Genomic DNA, 18,407 nt, shown 5'->3' with positions numbered 1-18,407 from the left:
TACAAACACAAACATCTCACTTTCTCTCTCTCTCTTGTTCTCCATCTTTCAACTTCATCTAAACTTCCTCTAACCTCTCCCCCATCTCTTCCTCTCTCTCTCTGAGACATTAACCATACGACAATGCGATTTCGCAGCGTGCGTTTCTCCGCTTCCCGTTCAGATATGACATTAGCTGCCTCTTTATGACTTTCATAAAACTCACTTGTGCTCTTTGTAATTCACTGGTGGAAGCTGCGAAGCTGCGGAGAGGCCACATTAGTACGCTGTGGCTAAACCTTCATTAGGCTGCTTGAGGCTAATAATTGCAGGAGAGAGGACAGGATGTTAAACTGTTTGTGAGGGCAGGGCTGGTCATAAACTGACCATGAAAGATTTGATGACACCTCGCCTTCTTTACAAATTCAATAAATAAAGTTTGCTCTTTGATCACTGGAAGGCTTTACTTCTTTTTTTTCAGCCAATTGCTGTCTCTAAGGGGTGGCACAGTGGCGTGGTGGGTAGCGTGGGTTGCATGTTTGCAGCATCCCCCCGCGATCCTGACGGAGAAGCGGCTTAGAAAATGGATGGATGGATGGATGCTATCTCTAAACAATAAAAACCTTTATGGCTTGGGCCATGTAATAAAGGAAGACCTACCCAGTGTAAGAACTCGACACAACTAAATTGGGCAGAAAATTTGGTATATCAAAAGTTGCCAATTGTTAAATAGAAAAAAGATTTTTTTTATATATTGGAAATCTTGAAAATTGCACATAATAAATGTGTTTAGGCTCGGCTGAGGTGGAAAATCAGGCAAAGCTCAGTCTCCAACACACACACACACACACACACACACACACACACACACACACACACACACAAAATCTGTACTATTGCTGTACTGTACTGTAATATTCATTTGGATGATAAGAATACATTAAACACATGAACACATCAAACGGGAAAAAATGTGTGTGTGTATGGCTTGCATATTAGTTAGTATAGATTTGAAAGTGCTTGTAATTAATTGTAATTACAGTGAAATTTTGAGTGTGTTTATGTGTGTGTGTGTGTGTGTGTGTGTACAGTTGTTTGTATGTATGTTTGTGTGAAAGAGTGAGACATTGTGTCTCAATTTGGAGACTATGTACAGTATTCTTTCACTATATACCAGAGGTCTTGAAATCTACACCTTTAATCCAATTTCTGGTTTTGGATGTGGTAGGTAGGACACTAAGTGGCCATTCAGTTACATTAACAGTTTAGTTAACTGGAACTGGAAACTGGTTTCAAGGTCTGGATTTAAAGACCTCTGCTGTTTACAATGTACTTCTCTCTCTAAAGCCTGGGTTTTTGTAGGGTGGTACCATCTCAAATCGAACAATAATCTTTCATACTAAACAGAAATAATGCTAGCAAAAAGAAACTTGCTAGCAAAAAGCTGCCTTACATAAGATTTTTCGTTAGAATTACAAGAAGTAGCATTATTGAGGCAACCTGTAAAGTCTGAAAGAAATGTTCAAAAGTCTGAGGTGTTGAGTCAAATAATGCACAGCTGGCTCGATGTTTATGTCTCAAATGCAAAATCAGCATTATGCTGATTATTGAATTATCTATAATAAGAGATAATTCACTTATATCCTCAGAATATATTGCCTTTTACCATGTTTGACTCTTAGAATACTCTTTGATTCTTAGTTTGACTCTTAGAATACTCTTTGATTCTTAGAATACTCTTTCAATCATCAGATTCATCTACTCAGAAACGGGTCCAAAGCACAAGCAACTTTACAAAGTGTTGTTCCACAAGTTGCATGCAATTACACATTTTCCCAAATCCCCCAAGCTTACATAGTGCAGGTACTAATAGTACATACTGCTTTATTTACTGGTGTACCTACACTAAAAGTAGACAGACTTCGAGTACTCAGGCAGAATGTGTGTGGAGTATTTGTTTATATGAGCTTTTGTGTGTGTGTGTGTGTGTGTGTGTGTTTATAGATGTGTATATGGCTGTTTAAATGTATGAGGCCTCTGCACTCACATAGCTCATAGAGAAAAGCAGGACAAGGTGAAGTGAAGGATGAGAGGGGGTGTTTGTGTGTTTATTATTGATTGAGCTTTAGAGAGTGAATCGACACATCACACACACACACACACACACACAGATCTTAATTAAACACATAGACACACACAGCTACACAGGCTATATATATATATATATATATATATATATATATATATATATATATATATATATATATATATATGTAGCCTGTGTAGCTACACACACACACACACACATACATATATATGTATATATACTATATATATATTCGCACAGAGAGAGACAGAGATAGAGAGAGAGAGAGAGAGAGAGAGAGAGAGAATGGGGAGTAGGAGAAGATAGAGAGAAGAAAATAAATAAAAGGAAAAAATAAATGGTAGATGCTGTTTCAGTGCGTATTTTGCTAAAATAAATGTCAGGCTGATTGTGTCAGTGCTGTTTTTACAGCAGAGAGAGTAAAGGCTTCCTCTATTCAGGAGAAAAAAAATTGAGTGTATGAGCTGCCTATACAAATCTATCAGTGTTTACAACCAGTTTACAGCCAATCACCACCAATCACTGTGGCACTTACTGCTACATCACTGAGGACCAGCAGGAAAACATAGCCTGGAGACAAACCAAAACGGCTTATAGTCTGACAAAGAAAGTCACACTTACAGGGCATTCCCCTGCACAACCTAAATAAAGCAAATCAGCCAAGATATGTTTGGTGTCTGAAGTTTGCCTCCTTAGTTTTGCACTGGAGCTAGCTAATCTAGCTAACAAATATTGGAGACTTGCAGACACCTTACATTCAGATTATGTGGTTTCTGAGGTTTATCTATAAAAAACATCTTAAAAAAAACTGTGTAACATATAATCATACATACATTAGTCTCATAGCTCCAGGCCAAAAACACAGTGAAACTGTGGTGTGAGTGTGTGTTTACCGTGTTCAGCAGACAGTGCGGTCACTGTGTTGGATGGTGTTGTGTCTGTTTTGACACCATTCTCAAAGGCGAAACCCTCAGCCTCCTGCAGCTGCCAGTTCAGACCAAACAGGTGCATGGCTGAGAAAGAGAGAGAGATTATACATCAACTGAGCATCATTATCAATCAATCATCATGATGAACCACTCCATTTCCCATAAACCACTAAACAAATCTATTATTTCAGTCAAATTTAGTTTGTATTTTTATCTAGTTTTTACTTTTTTAAGGTCATGGTAGATATAAACCACCTTGGTAACAGTCACTATTAACATCATCTCAGAATCAACATAGTTTAATTCTTCTTTACTCCACTTAGCTATCCATAATAATTAATTTAACAAACAGGCCATTTTTGTAATGAGAGAACATTCTTCTCTCCTGCAAGTTGTCTGTTATTAAACCGTTGATGAAAAGCATTAAAACATCCTTCAGGAAATTGAAACAGACGAGCTAATCTCTCACAAGGCAAAAACTAATGCTCAACAGAGAGAGAGAGAGAGAGAGAGAGAGAGAGAGAGAGAGAAATGTAGAGTATACTATAAGTGTGTATGCATACAATACAGGTTTTGTTTCACTGCAGCAAATAGAATCAGGGTAAATTCATACAATCAGCACAGCTTCAGTTTTCCCCCCTCTATCTATTGCTTTTTTCCTATTCTCATTTTCTTTCTCACCTTCTTTCTCTTCCTCACATTCTTTTGTATTATCTATATTTCTTTATTTCTCTGTCTTTCTTTTTTCTTTCTCGCCTTTACTTCACTTTCTGTCTTTTTCTTCATTTTCATTTTCTCTCACTGCTTCTGTCTTTACTCTCTTCCTCTCTTATTATTGTCTTTGTACTCTCTCTCTCTCTCTCTCTCTCTCTCTCTCTGTCATTCTCTCTCTCTTTCTGTTCTATCATTTTTTTTCCCATTATCCATCAACTTTGGAGAGGTTTAATTATGAGTCTTACTATGATTGGTCAGACAAACGCCAATAAAAACACAGGTGCTTTGATTACTCTCTCTGTCAACGTTTCTCTTTCCTCATCATCATTGTCTCTTCTGTCTCTCTCTCAATCTATTTCAATTCAGTGTAATGTTGTGTTTTATTGCTATCCTCACACATACACACATACGCACAGACAGTGTCATAAAACCAGTTTTGCAGCTGGTACTGAGCACCACATTGCATAATATAATAATAATGGCACATGAGTGTCTGCTGTAAGCTCCCTCTATCCACTTCAGAGCGGTTTAATTATGAAAGAGTCCTATTGGCCAGAGCCTTGAGGGAGAGCCGCATTATTGGTCAGACCAAACAGAAATCAAAATGTTGAGGCTCTAAAGCTGAAAGATTAACATGTTTGTTGGGTTGAATGCTATAATATATATAAATATAAAAAGAGTGTGTCTGAATATATGAATGTGTTTTTGAATGTACAACTATTGTGTGTGTGGTATTTTGCGTGTGTATATCAGTAACAGGTAGATTGTGGTGCATGTGTGTGTGTGAGAGAGAGAGAGAGAGAGAGAGAGAGAGAGAGAGAGAGGGGAAGAAAAAGAGAGTAATAACAGGCCATGCTGCAGCACTGACTCTAATAAAGGGGTAATTTAGTCCTGCCAAAAACCCCACTGGGCACACACTGCCCCCTGAACACACACACACACATACCCCACATACATAAATCACACTCCCCCCTACGCACACCAATGTGTGTGGTGTGTATGAGTATAAAAGTGCTCTGACTGCCTCCTGGTTTTCTAGCAACATACAGCAAATGTATTTAGTCTGGATACTTCATTACTTTATGAACTGAAACAATTCTGAAGCTGAGAGACTAGTAGTAAGAGAGTGAGGGGGTATGACAGTTGGAGGAACAAGAGAAAACAGAAAAAAGAGAAAGTGTATGTTAAATTGAACACTTTTGAAGACTAATTAGAGCTTTAATATCATTTAATTATCTCTATTTCCATGTCTCCCATTTCTAATTCTCGGTTACATTCTGGATCTTCCTTTCTCTCTCTCTCTCTCATTCCATTATTCTCCTTCTTTCTTTTTATCATCCATTCTTTTTACCTTCTTTTACCTTCCCTCCTCTCTATCTTTTTCTCTCTCTTATCCCTTCTTACTTTCCATCACCGCCACCTCTCTCAACTGTCTAGCCATTTCTCTCTTTTCTCTTTCTGTCTGTCTCCTCTCCGCTTTACCTCCATTTCTTTTTCCCATTTTCTTACTATGCATCACCTTCTCCATGTCTCTTTTAGTCTTTCATTTCCTTGTTTTTCTTCTCTTTTTCTAGATCCTCTTCCCATTTCTGTCTTGTTCCTTAGCCCTCCCAACCATGACCCTCTCTCTGCCTCTGTGTCTCTTTCTATCTTCCCGCTTCCCTTCTCAAAATTTCCCTCTGCCCCTTTTCTTACTGTCCATCACTTTCTCCATCTCTCCCTCTCTTTCTGTTTTTCCCTCCTCTCTCCCTCTATCTCTCTTGCATGTCTCTCTCTCCATTGCTCTCCATCCTGCTCTCTCTCCCTATTTCTCTTTTTCATTCCCTTGTTCTTGTTCTCGTTCTCACCCTCACCCATTTCTCTTTCGTTCCTTTAGCTCCCCTCCTCGACCCTCTCTGTTCCACCTTCTCTCTGTTCCCCTCTCTCTCTTTCTATCTCTCTCTCTCCATCTGTCTCATTAAATTAGCGTCCTGCTGTGTTAGCCTGTTAGCTGTAGCCTGGTACTCAGCACTCTGACCCATGCTAAAGCAGGGGGTCATGGGAGAGTGGGCGGCTTCAGCACGTCCATCAACGAGATGGCAGATCCCCCGCTGAGACATACGTGCACACACGCGCGCGCACACATGGCTCCATTAACTCACAACCAGCTGAAAAGTTGCTTTCTTCCGTCCTGTGCTAATGAAGCGCTCTATTGACAACTCCTGCAAGGCTCAATTAGTCACATACACTTGTAGCAAATATCTTTGAGTTAGAGGACAAAGTGGGAAAAAACAACAACAACAGAATGTACAATTCAAAAGAATGTACAATCTTGTAATAAAGCACATGGGAAGAACAGAAAGATCAAAGAAGGATATGTGTGTCTGCTAACACCATGTTGATCATGCATGCAAGCTCATATAAAACACAACGCGTCCAAGTGTCCACACATCATTTAATTAGTGGCTTTAGCTGATTTAAAGTGAGTATTCAGTCAAACATTTACAAGTTTCCCTCTTACCTCAAAGTTAACAGGCCAAGACATATTTGATGTCTGAAGTTTACCTCTATAATTTTGCTGTGAGGCTAATGTAGCTGTGAGGAAGGGGCATTCCAGTCTACAACTAGAATTGAATTTGTTATTTTTTGTGTTATGCAGCATTCTGTAGCACCACACTGTACGCCTCAACCTCAATGGTTTTAAGTTTTCATTCATCAATGTCTTCTCATTACAAAACCTAGTATACAATAACAGAAACATGTCATATAACCTTTGGGAATACCAGTGGTGTCAGTCAATCCCAACTGCTAGCCCAGCCACTTCTCTATAGGCTGATAAATACACAAAACTAACATCCATCCATCCATCCATCCATCCATCCATCCATCCATCCATCCATCCATCCATCCATCCATCCATCCATCCATCCATCCATCCATCCATCCATCCATCCATCCATCCATCCATCCATCCATCCATCCATCTATCTATCTATTAGGTACGTTTCAAGATGCTGTTTATTTTCAGTGTGGAGAAACGCTCCACCAACTTGGAAAGTCAGGGAAGAGTTCAGCATGAGATATCATATAAATAACCCTGCTCACCCCGTCAACAGTAACAAGATAACACTTATCTACTTTAAAATTAAACTGTGGTATGTGCTTCACATCATCAATTAATATACAGATACATTAGTGGGTTACACTTGTAAAACTGGCTATAAAGTCCCTTCTTTTCAGAAGGTAAATACATCATTAACAATAAAGATCACTCCTTATACTAACATTACCTGGCTAGACTGTAGCTAACAACACTCGCGTTCATGTATGTCTATGTTTTTCTACACTTTGCAGCTGAAATGTGCTTCTCACTCCTGAGTAAAATTTAATGCAGCTCATGTAGCATACATATCTGCTGTATGTGTTAAAGCATTCCTAAATGATCCAGGTGGGAAAATAAGGGATGAGTGAGAGTCAGAGAGCGAGTGTGAGAGAGAGCGAGCACTTCCATCACTGTGTCTGAAGCTGAAACTCTTTGGCTGGTCTAAAAGCCTCTCCGGGGCAGCTCTGAGCTCTGAGGGTTATATAAACCACCTGACTCACAACAGCATGCTCACTCAGAAAGCTATTGCAGCACCAGACTCTCTCGCTCTCTCTCTCTCTCTCTCTTGCTCAGAGAAATGTGTGAGTATGTGAATGTGTCAGATCACTAAAAATATCAAACTTCCTGTGAGATGTGTGTTTGAGTGTATGTGTGTGTCAGTGCCGTTGTACAGCAAGTCAAGAGACAGAGTGTGCTTCTGTGGGATATATTTGTATACAATATTGAGTAAATGCCACAAATCACCCTACCTAGTGGTGCATATTTATTTATTTTCTAGTAATATCAGCCATCATGTACAAATTACTCACTTTTCAGTGTCAGAAAAAAAGCAGAAAACATATACAGTGTTTAACAGAAAATGACACTAAAGTCTATACAACTAAAAAAGGGTATCAATTAAATCTACTTCATTTTGCCACATTATTGCTTTGATTTGTTTTCAGGAGGCTTTTCAAAGAACTCCATAAGGTTTTTTTCCACACCTCCATTTCAGTTCAGTACAGTTACAATTTCTACTTCTCATGATCCAAGTAAAATCAAAAACAAATTGGTCTCATTAGTCCAGAAAGCCTTCATTCTTATCTCAGATGCTCAATTTCCATTCCTCATTAGCAACTTCTTGACAGCTAAACAACCCTTCAAAACCATAGCAGTGAATTGTTGTGTCACAATAGAAGGATGGACAGAAACACATTTAGATTTTCTCAGATCTGAAGCAAGAGTGGAACTTAATTTTCTCCTTTCACTCCAAGATAAAAGCGCTGTGAGGGTGACAGTTTTGTAGTCTGCCAGGTCTTGCATTCTTGTTAAAATTCCCATTTTCTCTATATCCTTAAAAAATACATATATATATAACAACCTGTTTAGCACACTTCTGTTCTCTCACTTCTTTTTCTTTCTTTTCTCAGCCATAACATTATGACCACCTCAGGCCAGTACACCAGGACATGTGGAGGAGGCCGTAGGAGGGCAACAACCCAGCAGCAGGACCACTACCTCCACCTTTGTGCAAGGAGGAACAGGTGGAGCACTGGAAACTGACTCCATGAGGATAGTATGAGGGCCTGACGTCCACAGATGGGGGTTGTGCTCACAGCCCAACACCGTGCAGGACGCTTGGCATTTGCCAGAGAACACCAGGATTGGCAAAGTCGCCACTGGCGCCCTGTGCTGTTCACAGATGAAAGCAGGTTCACACTGAACACATGTGACAGATGTGACGGAGTCTGGAGATGCCGTGGAGAGCGATCTGCTGCCTACAGCAACCTTCAGCATGACCGGTTTGGCAGTGGGTCAGTAATGGTGTGGGTGGCATTTCTTTGGAGGGCCGCACAGCCCTCCATGAGCTCGCCAGAGGTAGCCTGACTGCCTTTAGGTACTGAGTTGAGATCCTCAGACCCCTTGTGAGACCATATGCTGGTGCGGTTGGCCCTGGGTTCCTCCTAATGCAGGACAATGCTAGACCTCATGTGGCTGGAGTGTGTCGGCAGTTCCTGCAAGATGAAGGCATTGAAGCTATGGACCGGCCCGCCCGTTCCCCAGACCTGAATCCGATTGAGCACATCTGGGACATCATGTCTCGCTCCATCCACCAATGCCACGTTGCACCACAAACTGTCCAGGAGTTGGCGGATGCTTTAGTCCAGGTCTGGGGGAGATCCCTCAGGACACCATCCACCACCTCATCAGGAGCATGCCCAGGTGTTGTAGGGAGGTCATTTTGAGCCTCATTTTGACTTGTTTTAAGGACATTTACATCAAGTTTGATCAGCCTTTAGTGTTTTTCCACTTTAATTTTGTGTGTGAGTCCAAATCCAGGCCTCCATTGGTTAATAAATTTGACTTCCATTGATGATTTTTGTGTGATTTTGTTGTCAGCACATTCAACTTTGTACAGAACAAAATATTCAATGAGAATATCTCATTCATTATATATATATATATATATATATATATATATATATATATATATATATATGTATATATATATGCAGAGTAGGTACTATTTGAGTTGTGGATCATTCTCAGCACTGCAGTAACACTGATGTGATGGTGTTGTGTCCTGTGACCACTGATGAAGGACTAGAGGCTGAACAACACAAACTGTGCAGCAGCAGATGGGCTATCATCTCTGACTTTACATCTACAAAGTGGACTGACAAGGTAGGAGTGTCTAATGCAGTGGACAGTGAGTGGACACAAGGTTTAAAAACTCCAGCAGCACTGCTGTGTCTAATCCACTCATACCAGCACAACACACACTAACGTACCACCACCTTGTCAGTGTTTCTGTAGTGCTGAGAATTTTCCACCACCCAAATAGTACCTGCTCTGTGAGGGTCCATGTGAGGATTCATATGTATATACACACTTATATATATATACATATATATAAATGTGTGTGTGTGTGTGTGTGTGTGTGTGTGAACAGTTTTGCCACCACCATCATATCAAAACTTCATGCTCCTGTAAAGTTATTTTGGAGATATGAGATACTGACCACTGATGAATGGTTAAAAGATGTCCAAAACAAAATGTGCAGTATGTATACATGTATTATTCATTGAGAGAGCACTGAAAATGACACTCTACCATGTGATTATCATTTGATGACAAAAAACACTATTCTGGACCATTTACACAAGCCTAATGTACCTCTTCCCTTTACTTCAAGGTTCCTTCATTTTGCGTGTGAAAGACTTGAACATGCCCATTACTGTTAAGTCTCCCAAAAGAATCCATCATTCATTCATTCACTCAGCCATTCAGGAACGATTATCTGTCAGGAGCAGAATGAGCCTCGTGGCGACATGTCCATCAGTTTGACGACTTGATTTCTCTCTCAGAAGAAACATCCCATCTTTATCTCAGAAGAAAAAGCCCATCTTTATCCAGCCACACAAAAAGGTAAGTGCTAAACATTCTGTAAATATTCACTGTTAAACAAACCCCACTTTTACGGTAGGGGAAAAGCTGCAAATATACTTGCAGGGGGAATTGTGATTCACCTATAAAAAACATGAATCTGAAAATAAAAGTAAGTGGTAAGTGGAAAGACTGAATATGCAGGGTTTCTTTTTTTCCCAAGTGTAATTTATGCAATAATGAAAAAAAGCTATAAAAAGAAGAGTCGCTCTTGCTCTAACACTCCCTCTCTCTTCCAGTTTCCTGTCTGCCTGTACATCTCTGGAGGTGTTAAAAGCAGGCGAGTATTTACGAGTGTTTTTTCGCAGCCTGCAGGGTTTTGAGTGGTTCTTTGGCATGCTGTGTTTCCTTTGGTAGTGCTCAAGGCCCCAGGAGGCCCCTGGAGGCTCCATCATGAATGTTTCTCCCAGGGGCATGTAATCATGTGGAGCAGCAGAATGATAAAGCATGGCTTTGGTGTGTTGAAGCTCCAGCCAAAGGCTTTACTCAGTCCATCTGATTGAGACCAGAGGTGAATGAGCGGGCTCACCGGATGCTGAGGCACACAGTGCGCAGAGGTCAACAACTTTCTGCAGAGTCGATCAGCATAGAGAGCTTCGTGGAATAGGTTTACATGACTGAGCAGCTGCATCCAAGCGCAATGCAAAGTGTTGAACGCAGTGGTGTAAAGCGCAACACTGGACTCTGGAGAGAACAATCACGCCCCTCCGTCTGGGTTTGGCGATTGCCGGGAGAACAGTACTTGTCTGACTGCATTGTGCCAAGTGTAAGGTTTGGTGGATGGGGGTTTCTGGGGTGGGGTTGTTTTTCAGGAGTTGGGCCCCTTCCAGTGAAAGGAACTCTTAATGCATCAACAAACCAACAGATTATGGACAATTTCAGTATCCCAACTTTGTGGGAACAGTTCGGGGATAGCCTCTTCCTGTTCCAACATGACTGCGTTCCAGTGCACAAAGCATGGTCCATAAAGACATGGATGAGCGAGTTTGATGTGGAAGAACTTGACTGGCCTGCACAGAGTCCTGACCTCAACTCGATAGAACACCTTTATATATATATATAGTAAATTTTCTATCTCTCCATAGGAGTCACTGGTGTTACCAGTCCTCACTGGTGTTACACTGGCATTATAATGGCTGTGACAGAGCATCAAACCACAAAACCACATGTTGTCAATCGTGCAATATCCACTTAAATATGTTATTTCATCCATTTTATGCTATTTTTTCACAGTTATCTAAGAATAAAGTAACTGACTTAACTGAAGTAATGACTTCAACTAAAAGCTTTATATGAAATCATGAGCTAAATGAGAAAATATATGATAACTGATAACACAGTGGATGCATCATGTGCATTTCTTCATAGTTCCTGAGAAAATAGGTGAAAGGAAGTCAAGTGATGCCATTAGTGAGATTTTCTGTTATGCAGTAACACTAGTGACATGACTCCTATGGACAACAACTTTCATTATATATTTTATAATATTTCTTTGGCATTTGTTTTCTTTATGTAATTTAATTTATATATTCCATCTTCATGTATACATTATTGTAATTAAAACTTCTGTAGGGCTTGTAATTCTATATGTTTGGTTTAAAAACCAATAGTGCTCACTGAACTGATGGCTCAAGAAGGTCTAATTGTTAACATAACTTTTTGATAAATTGTAACCCTTACGCTAAAGTGTAATATCCATAAATATTGTCCTGTAAATTGGGAGGTGGAGCTGCCTCAGATCAGGCTTGTTGTTTTAGCACAACCCACAGATGCTTCATCAGACTGAAATCTGATAATTTTTGAGGTCAGGAGAACACTTGCCATGTTCCTAAAACCATGGCCATACTCTCCTGCTGAAAGAGGCCACTGCTGGACAATACCATTTACCATCTGGTCTGCAACCATGTTTAGGTAGGTGTTTTGATTTGTTTTGATGTCCACATAAACCAGCACAATGGTGACAATTTATAAACACTGTCCACTTCCTTGATGATACACTATGTATGTGTGCAGAGGCTGTAGATTATGCGTTTATATGCAAAATGTGTGTTACTTTTTCTCTAGTCCTTCATTATTGGACCTTTCATTATTTTTTATTACAGCACCACTGGGGCTCTTTTGGTTGACTATTCTCAACTTAGCAGTGACAATGATTTACATAAAATTTTCAGCAACACCACCATGTCAGTGTCACTGCTGTTTTAAAAACGAACACATAAATAATATATGGTCAGCTGTAGTACTCAAGTGGTCCTTTCCACTAATGAACAGAGTAGAGAGGGTTTAATAAATTGTGCAGCAACAGATGATCTACAGTCTGTAACTGTAAACCTATAAAATTCACCTCTAAGGTAGGTATTTCTGATAAATTGGCAATAAGTATTAATTGTTATTCTGTTATTTTGTACACCTCAAACTACTTATGGCATGTTGGTAAAGACAGTAGTTTCATTCATCTTGAAGGTATATATCATACAGAAATCAGATTATTTAACAACTTGACATAATTTGAAACAAGTGCAACATGATTTAGGTATGTATTTTGATAACAAAGCTAACAGGTTTCATTACTTGTTAACTACATTAGCCTTGTAGCTTCATTACATAACATTTAGGGTGAGGGGGGAAATTGTGGAAGCTTTTTTTGCCAAACTATCGCTTTAAGTATAATTAAAGACACAAAAAGGTGATGTTAGATCATTACAATCTTATGATAAATAAGAGGATTTTGGATGGATGTTGGATAAGAAGCTGTATTGATCGAGCTCATGAAAAATCTCCACGTTGCTATGTTACCTCTGCTCCACACAGGGAGCCCTGAGACTTCTCTCTCTCTTCTCTCTCCTTTTGTATCTTCTCTTTTTCTCCCTCTCACAGACTTTCTTTTTCTATTTCCTTTCTCCTTTCCTCCCGTTCTCTCTTTCTGCCTCTTCTCTCTCAATCTGTCTTTCCTTTCTATTTCTCTCCTATTTTTTTATTCCAGTCTCACACTCTCCTGTTTTTCTACTATAGACTTTCTCCAGTCTCTCTTTTTTTCTCCTTGCTCCCTTTCTTTATCTCTGCCTCAGTCACTCCTTACATTTTCAATTCCTGTTTCTTATGTTTTCACTCTCCATCTCTGTTTCTCTCCTCTGTCTTTTTCAATCTCTCTCAACCCCTCCTCCCCCTGGTGTGTTTGTTACAGCAGATGGATTGGGGAGACAGGTGTGTGTGTGTGTGTGTGTGTGTGTGTTTGAGGTGTGTTACTCTCCATCTGTACCTTCAACAGTGACACAAACATGCACACACATACTATGACTCACTTCACTGTTCTCTATTTAGGTTTCTCAGACTTCTCTGAATTCACATGGGTGCCCAAAAGGCACTTTAAACAAGAGCTTCCCAAAACAGGATTCCAAGACCCATCAAAATTAAATGAAGAGAGATAAGATGTAAACTTGCAAAAAGTTCATAAAGGGCCTGAATCATGGAAAAACAAATTTCCTTAGATTTTGAAATGAAGGTGATTGAAGTGATATATATACATTGTTAAGGAATCAAAGCATAATCAATCAAAGCAAAACAATAGCCTGTTTTAGAAGGAACAGCAGCACCCCCAGATTTCAGAATTGTTTAACTGCAATGGCTGAAATAATCAAACAGATCTAAACTTTAAAATCATCTGAACAAAGTAAAGACCGATGTGTGCTTGTTTTAGAGTATTTTTTGTTTTATTCATATATCTACAGTATATATTTACGGTAGTTGACAGGTTGTATGTTTCTTTTACATAGAATTCATCCAGAAAGAGAGCAAAGAAATCATTTCACATACTGCTTGATGTAAATTATGTGATACTTTTTTTTTAAATCCCACAACCGGGGAAATTCCACCAACCCATCTGTGATGTGAAACACCACATACACACTAGTGAATACACACACACACACACACATACACGCACACACACGCGCACACACTTCCCCGGAGCAGTGGGCAGCCCTAGCCACGGCACCTGGGGAGCAATTGGGAGTTAGGTGTCTTGCTCAAGGACACCTCAGTCATGGACTGTCTGTGCTGGGGATTGAACCAGCAACCTTCCGGTCACAGGGCCAGCTCCCTAACCTCCAGCCCACGACTGCCTCAAAAATTATCCAAACAATTTAAATAAAAAAGGTCAATCATTTTGCGTGATGTCACCATCACATATATGCTACTTAAAATTTCAGCATCCTTACTTAAAACATCCCATCTCCATCAAGATGGTGGAAAACACCATATAAAAAAAAACTATACTTTGCCAAAAGAATCTTATTTCCATACTTAAATCTGCACCAGGTAATCCATATAAAAAAATAACTTTTTCGGCATTTTTGCTTGACAGTAGTACACGAGACAGATGATCTGTGTCTCCTCTGGCTCCCCCTAATGCTTTTGATGTCATTTGCAAGAATACACTGTGCCTGAATCAAAATAACCTATCAAAAGCAGAAGGAGTGTTTGATGGATTGTCAATCATTGCTCATGTACTCCCCCGCACACCACCTCAGGAAAGAAACAATGATAAACAAACAACTGGCAAGTAAAACAACTGCCCATCTCTCCTTTGCCAACAACAGCATACATGACAAAGACAACAGAAGCAGACAAATGGAGAAAAGCATGCTAAAAAGAATCAGACACAGATCAAAATAAATCAAGGCGGTAAACACTGGAGCAGCTTTTTAGAGGTGAAGGAAGCCATGGCATCTGAAAAGCTACAAATTCGATGCCAAGTTAGCCCTATTTCTGCTTGACAGGTAATTAAAAAAAAACTAAACAAAAAACACAAAGCTAAGATGGTAACGGTTACAGTAACACTCCAAAGAACATATATCATAACACTGTGATGCTGCAGTCGGGTTAACATCAGCTAGCTTGTTTCCAATGCTAAGGGTGCTGGTCAGCAATGTTATAGTTAAAAGTTATCTTTGTGAATTCCCAAGGCAGTCATATCGGTTTGGTGTTTGTCCAGATATCAATATGTGCCTGTGCTCACAAGAGGTTTTCTGCTTATTTAGCCTTATTCACAACTGATTCTGTTATCAAACAAACATCTAAGTACTGGTATAAGTGTCTGCACATGCACAGCCGCTTCCTCTGCAGAGAGGGCCTTGGATGCAGGGCTGGAGCTCAGGGGTATGGGAGGGACCTGAAAGTCTTCTCATTCAAACCTTCAAGCTACAACTACTCTCTTCTCAGTCCTACCTACTGCAGCTTTAAAGAGAAGCAAACAAGCTTTAACAAGCTGAGTAGATCCATACTGAGAGCAATAATAATCAATACCAGCCAGCTCCCAGTGAGCACTAATAATCCACAGTGACGGCCCCTGGTTGTCAAGAGACATATCTGCTCGAACGTTCCGAATTAAAGCATAACGTTTTTTTTTAAAGTTCTGGCTGATATGGATAAAGTTTTTTCATGCTGAATGTGGTGCAAGATAATGAGGTTTGATGATGAATGCTGGGCTGGGACTCAGAAAGCAGCATCAGAAGAAAGAAGAAAGCGATCACAGATGTGTTTTTTATTTTTTGGGGGGAGGAGGGCTGATAATGTTTGTCTCCTACAGGGCGTCGTAATGATTAGCTGTCCATATATTTCCATAATTTTGCGGCCTCTCTTAAAGCTCCCGCTGAGTGAATCTTCACTGGTTTTAATGCTCAGTAATGATGAGAGCGGCCACAGGGATCCCGCTGAGGCCAAAGAAAGATATTCATCAGGACCACACAGCAAACTACTGCTAATAAAGAGTGAATAAATAACAAATAACAACTTCAGGCATGCACTTAAGTGTAGAGCAGAGCAGAGCAGAGCAGAGAAAAAGAGGGATTAGAATCATTATTGGAAAGTCATAATGAAAAAAGGGGGCAATAAAGTAGGAAAACATGGAAAAAGAAAGAAAAAAGAGGAAAACGACCCAGCCTAGCAGTGTCACTGACATGTAAAAACCCCAGCAACAGCACTGTGCGCAACATCTGCTTATCTGTCTGTTTCTTTTAAGTGCTCGTTTAAAGGGCCCATATCATGAGAAAGTGAATTTCCACCGCTTTTGAAAAAGGTAAACAGGATATGGGCCCTTTAAGGGATCTCTCTCTCTCACTCGCTCTCTCTCTCTCTCTCTTTCACACACACACACACAGCATCTGAAAGTCTGCAGGTTGTAATCCAGCTTCTAAAACAGAACATTGTAATTCATTGCACTTTGATTTTGCTTCGTCACTAAATAAAACATGCCTTTCATCCAAATCTGTTCCTCACACAACAAAACACACCTTCAAATGAATAGAGGACAATACAGTACACTACACACTTTGATGAAGAAGTTGGTAGATAAACTGGTGACTTTTGGACTATAACAGTACACGACTGCAGAAATTTTTTCCAAATGTTTAAACCAGTGAAGTCATTAGGCAGACTGATGCTGTCCCATTGAGCCATAATAAGGTTCACTCATACCCCGCTTTCTGCTTTTATCAAAAAGAGGACTTGCATATGTCACACTGAAAGAGAAAAATAGCCATGAATAAATACTTGAAATACATGACAATATAACACAAATTTAAAAGTAAAGCCTTTTATCAGAGCTTGGTAAAACAATAGTTCTGTAGTAAAACAATTTTAAAAAACTATAAGACTGTATTACAGTTACCTACATGTGGAATTCATAACAGACGCATCAGCAGTGAATAACATCTCAACAATGACGCTAATTTCTGCTTGCATCCCTAACTGGATTTTAGAAGTTTGTTAGTGCTAAGCTAACGCAAATATATATAAATACCTTCAAACAAGAATTCTTAACTTGTTATTTACTTCTCATTTGAATAGTGCAGTCACATTCTGGTACATACACAAAAATGTAACTGTTGTAGAATTTAAAGTGGAATGTATAATTAAAAGTACAACGGAAATTTCGTAAAAGGCCATTCTATATTGAACACTGACTTTTTGAAACACACACTACATGCTTTACTTAAATCTTGTAATATACATTAAGTATATAGTTTGCCTTGCAGCAGCTTCACAGTGACTCTTTCTCTTAGTGTGCTCTGGTTCAGAGCTGATGCAGCCAATTAACAGCCCCCTAATTAATCTGTTCCTATTTACAGATTATGACACATCCAGGACTTTCAGAAGGCCTACACTGATAATCATGGAATTGGTCCCATTGTACATCAAAACATGATTGGTTCATTCCTCTGTCAAAGATCCCTCTGTGCTATTAATCTTATACATTAGGGCTTCTTTTCAGCTCTTGAAGTCCTAACCAATAGAAGAGCTCACTCAGCTGTATCTACCTAGATTTAAATTTTGTCGACCCTGGCAAGGCCTGTTCCGAATAGAACTTGTCCTGGAAAACTGCTGTATGACAGTGGCCACTGTGCTATAGCTCTGTTTCAGGGTGTTAGCAATCTTCTTATAGCCTATGCAATATTTGAAGAGCAATAATTCTATTTCTCAAATCCTCAGAGTTCTGAGTGCCATGTTGAATATCCAGTGGCCAGTATGAACAGTACTCAAAACACCAAATTTACAGCCCTGCTCTCCATTAACACATGGATGTGACACCTCTAACGAGTCACATGATACCATGGAGGGACAATGACACAATTGGGCACAATTTGGACATGTTCATTATGAGGTGTGCTCACTTGTGTTGCCAGCTATTTATTAATGTACGTGCGTTGAGTTATTTTCAGAGGACAGTAAATCTATACTGCTATACAAGCTGCTGTACACTGACTACTTTAAGCTATATCCAAGTTTCATTTCTAGTGTTGTCCCATGAAAACATATAATAAAATATTTGCAGAAATGTGAGACACCATGTGTGTGTGTGTGTGTGTGTGTGTGTATATATATATATATATATATATATATATATATATATATATATATTCCAAAGTATTCACTTACCCATCCACATCACTGAATTCAGATGTTCCAATCACTTCCATGGCCACAGGTGTATAACACCAAGCACCTAGGCATGCAGACTGCTACTACAAACATTTGTGAAAGAATGGGTCGCTCTCAGGAGCTCATTGGATTCCAGCGTGGTACTGTGATAGGATGCCACCTGTGCAGTCCAGTGATTGTGATTGAGAACAACAGCAACTCAGACCACAAAGTGGTAGGCTACTTAAAATGA

General features: G+C 39.6%; 1 protein-coding gene across 14 annotated transcripts in view; it reads right to left on the bottom strand.

The window, feature by feature from the left end:
* The window catches only part of tenm3 (teneurin transmembrane protein 3), a 628,014-nt gene that overhangs the window by 143,529 nt on the left and 466,078 nt on the right, over nucleotides 1-18,407 (bottom strand). For all 14 annotated transcript variants that reach the window (XM_037538774.1, XM_037538773.1, XM_037538778.1 and 11 more), the window contains one exon: nucleotides 2,980-3,099. In XM_037538774.1, the coding sequence (XP_037394671.1) occupies nucleotides 2,980-3,099 (120 nt within the window). The remainder of the gene's footprint in view (nucleotides 1-2,979; nucleotides 3,100-18,407) is intronic.

Source organism: Pygocentrus nattereri, chromosome 5 (genome assembly GCF_015220715.1).
Source record: "Pygocentrus nattereri isolate fPygNat1 chromosome 5, fPygNat1.pri, whole genome shotgun sequence".
Classification (NCBI taxonomy): Eukaryota; Metazoa; Chordata; class Actinopteri; order Characiformes; family Serrasalmidae; genus Pygocentrus; species Pygocentrus nattereri.
This window is presented reverse-complemented; position numbering and strand designations above follow the sequence as displayed.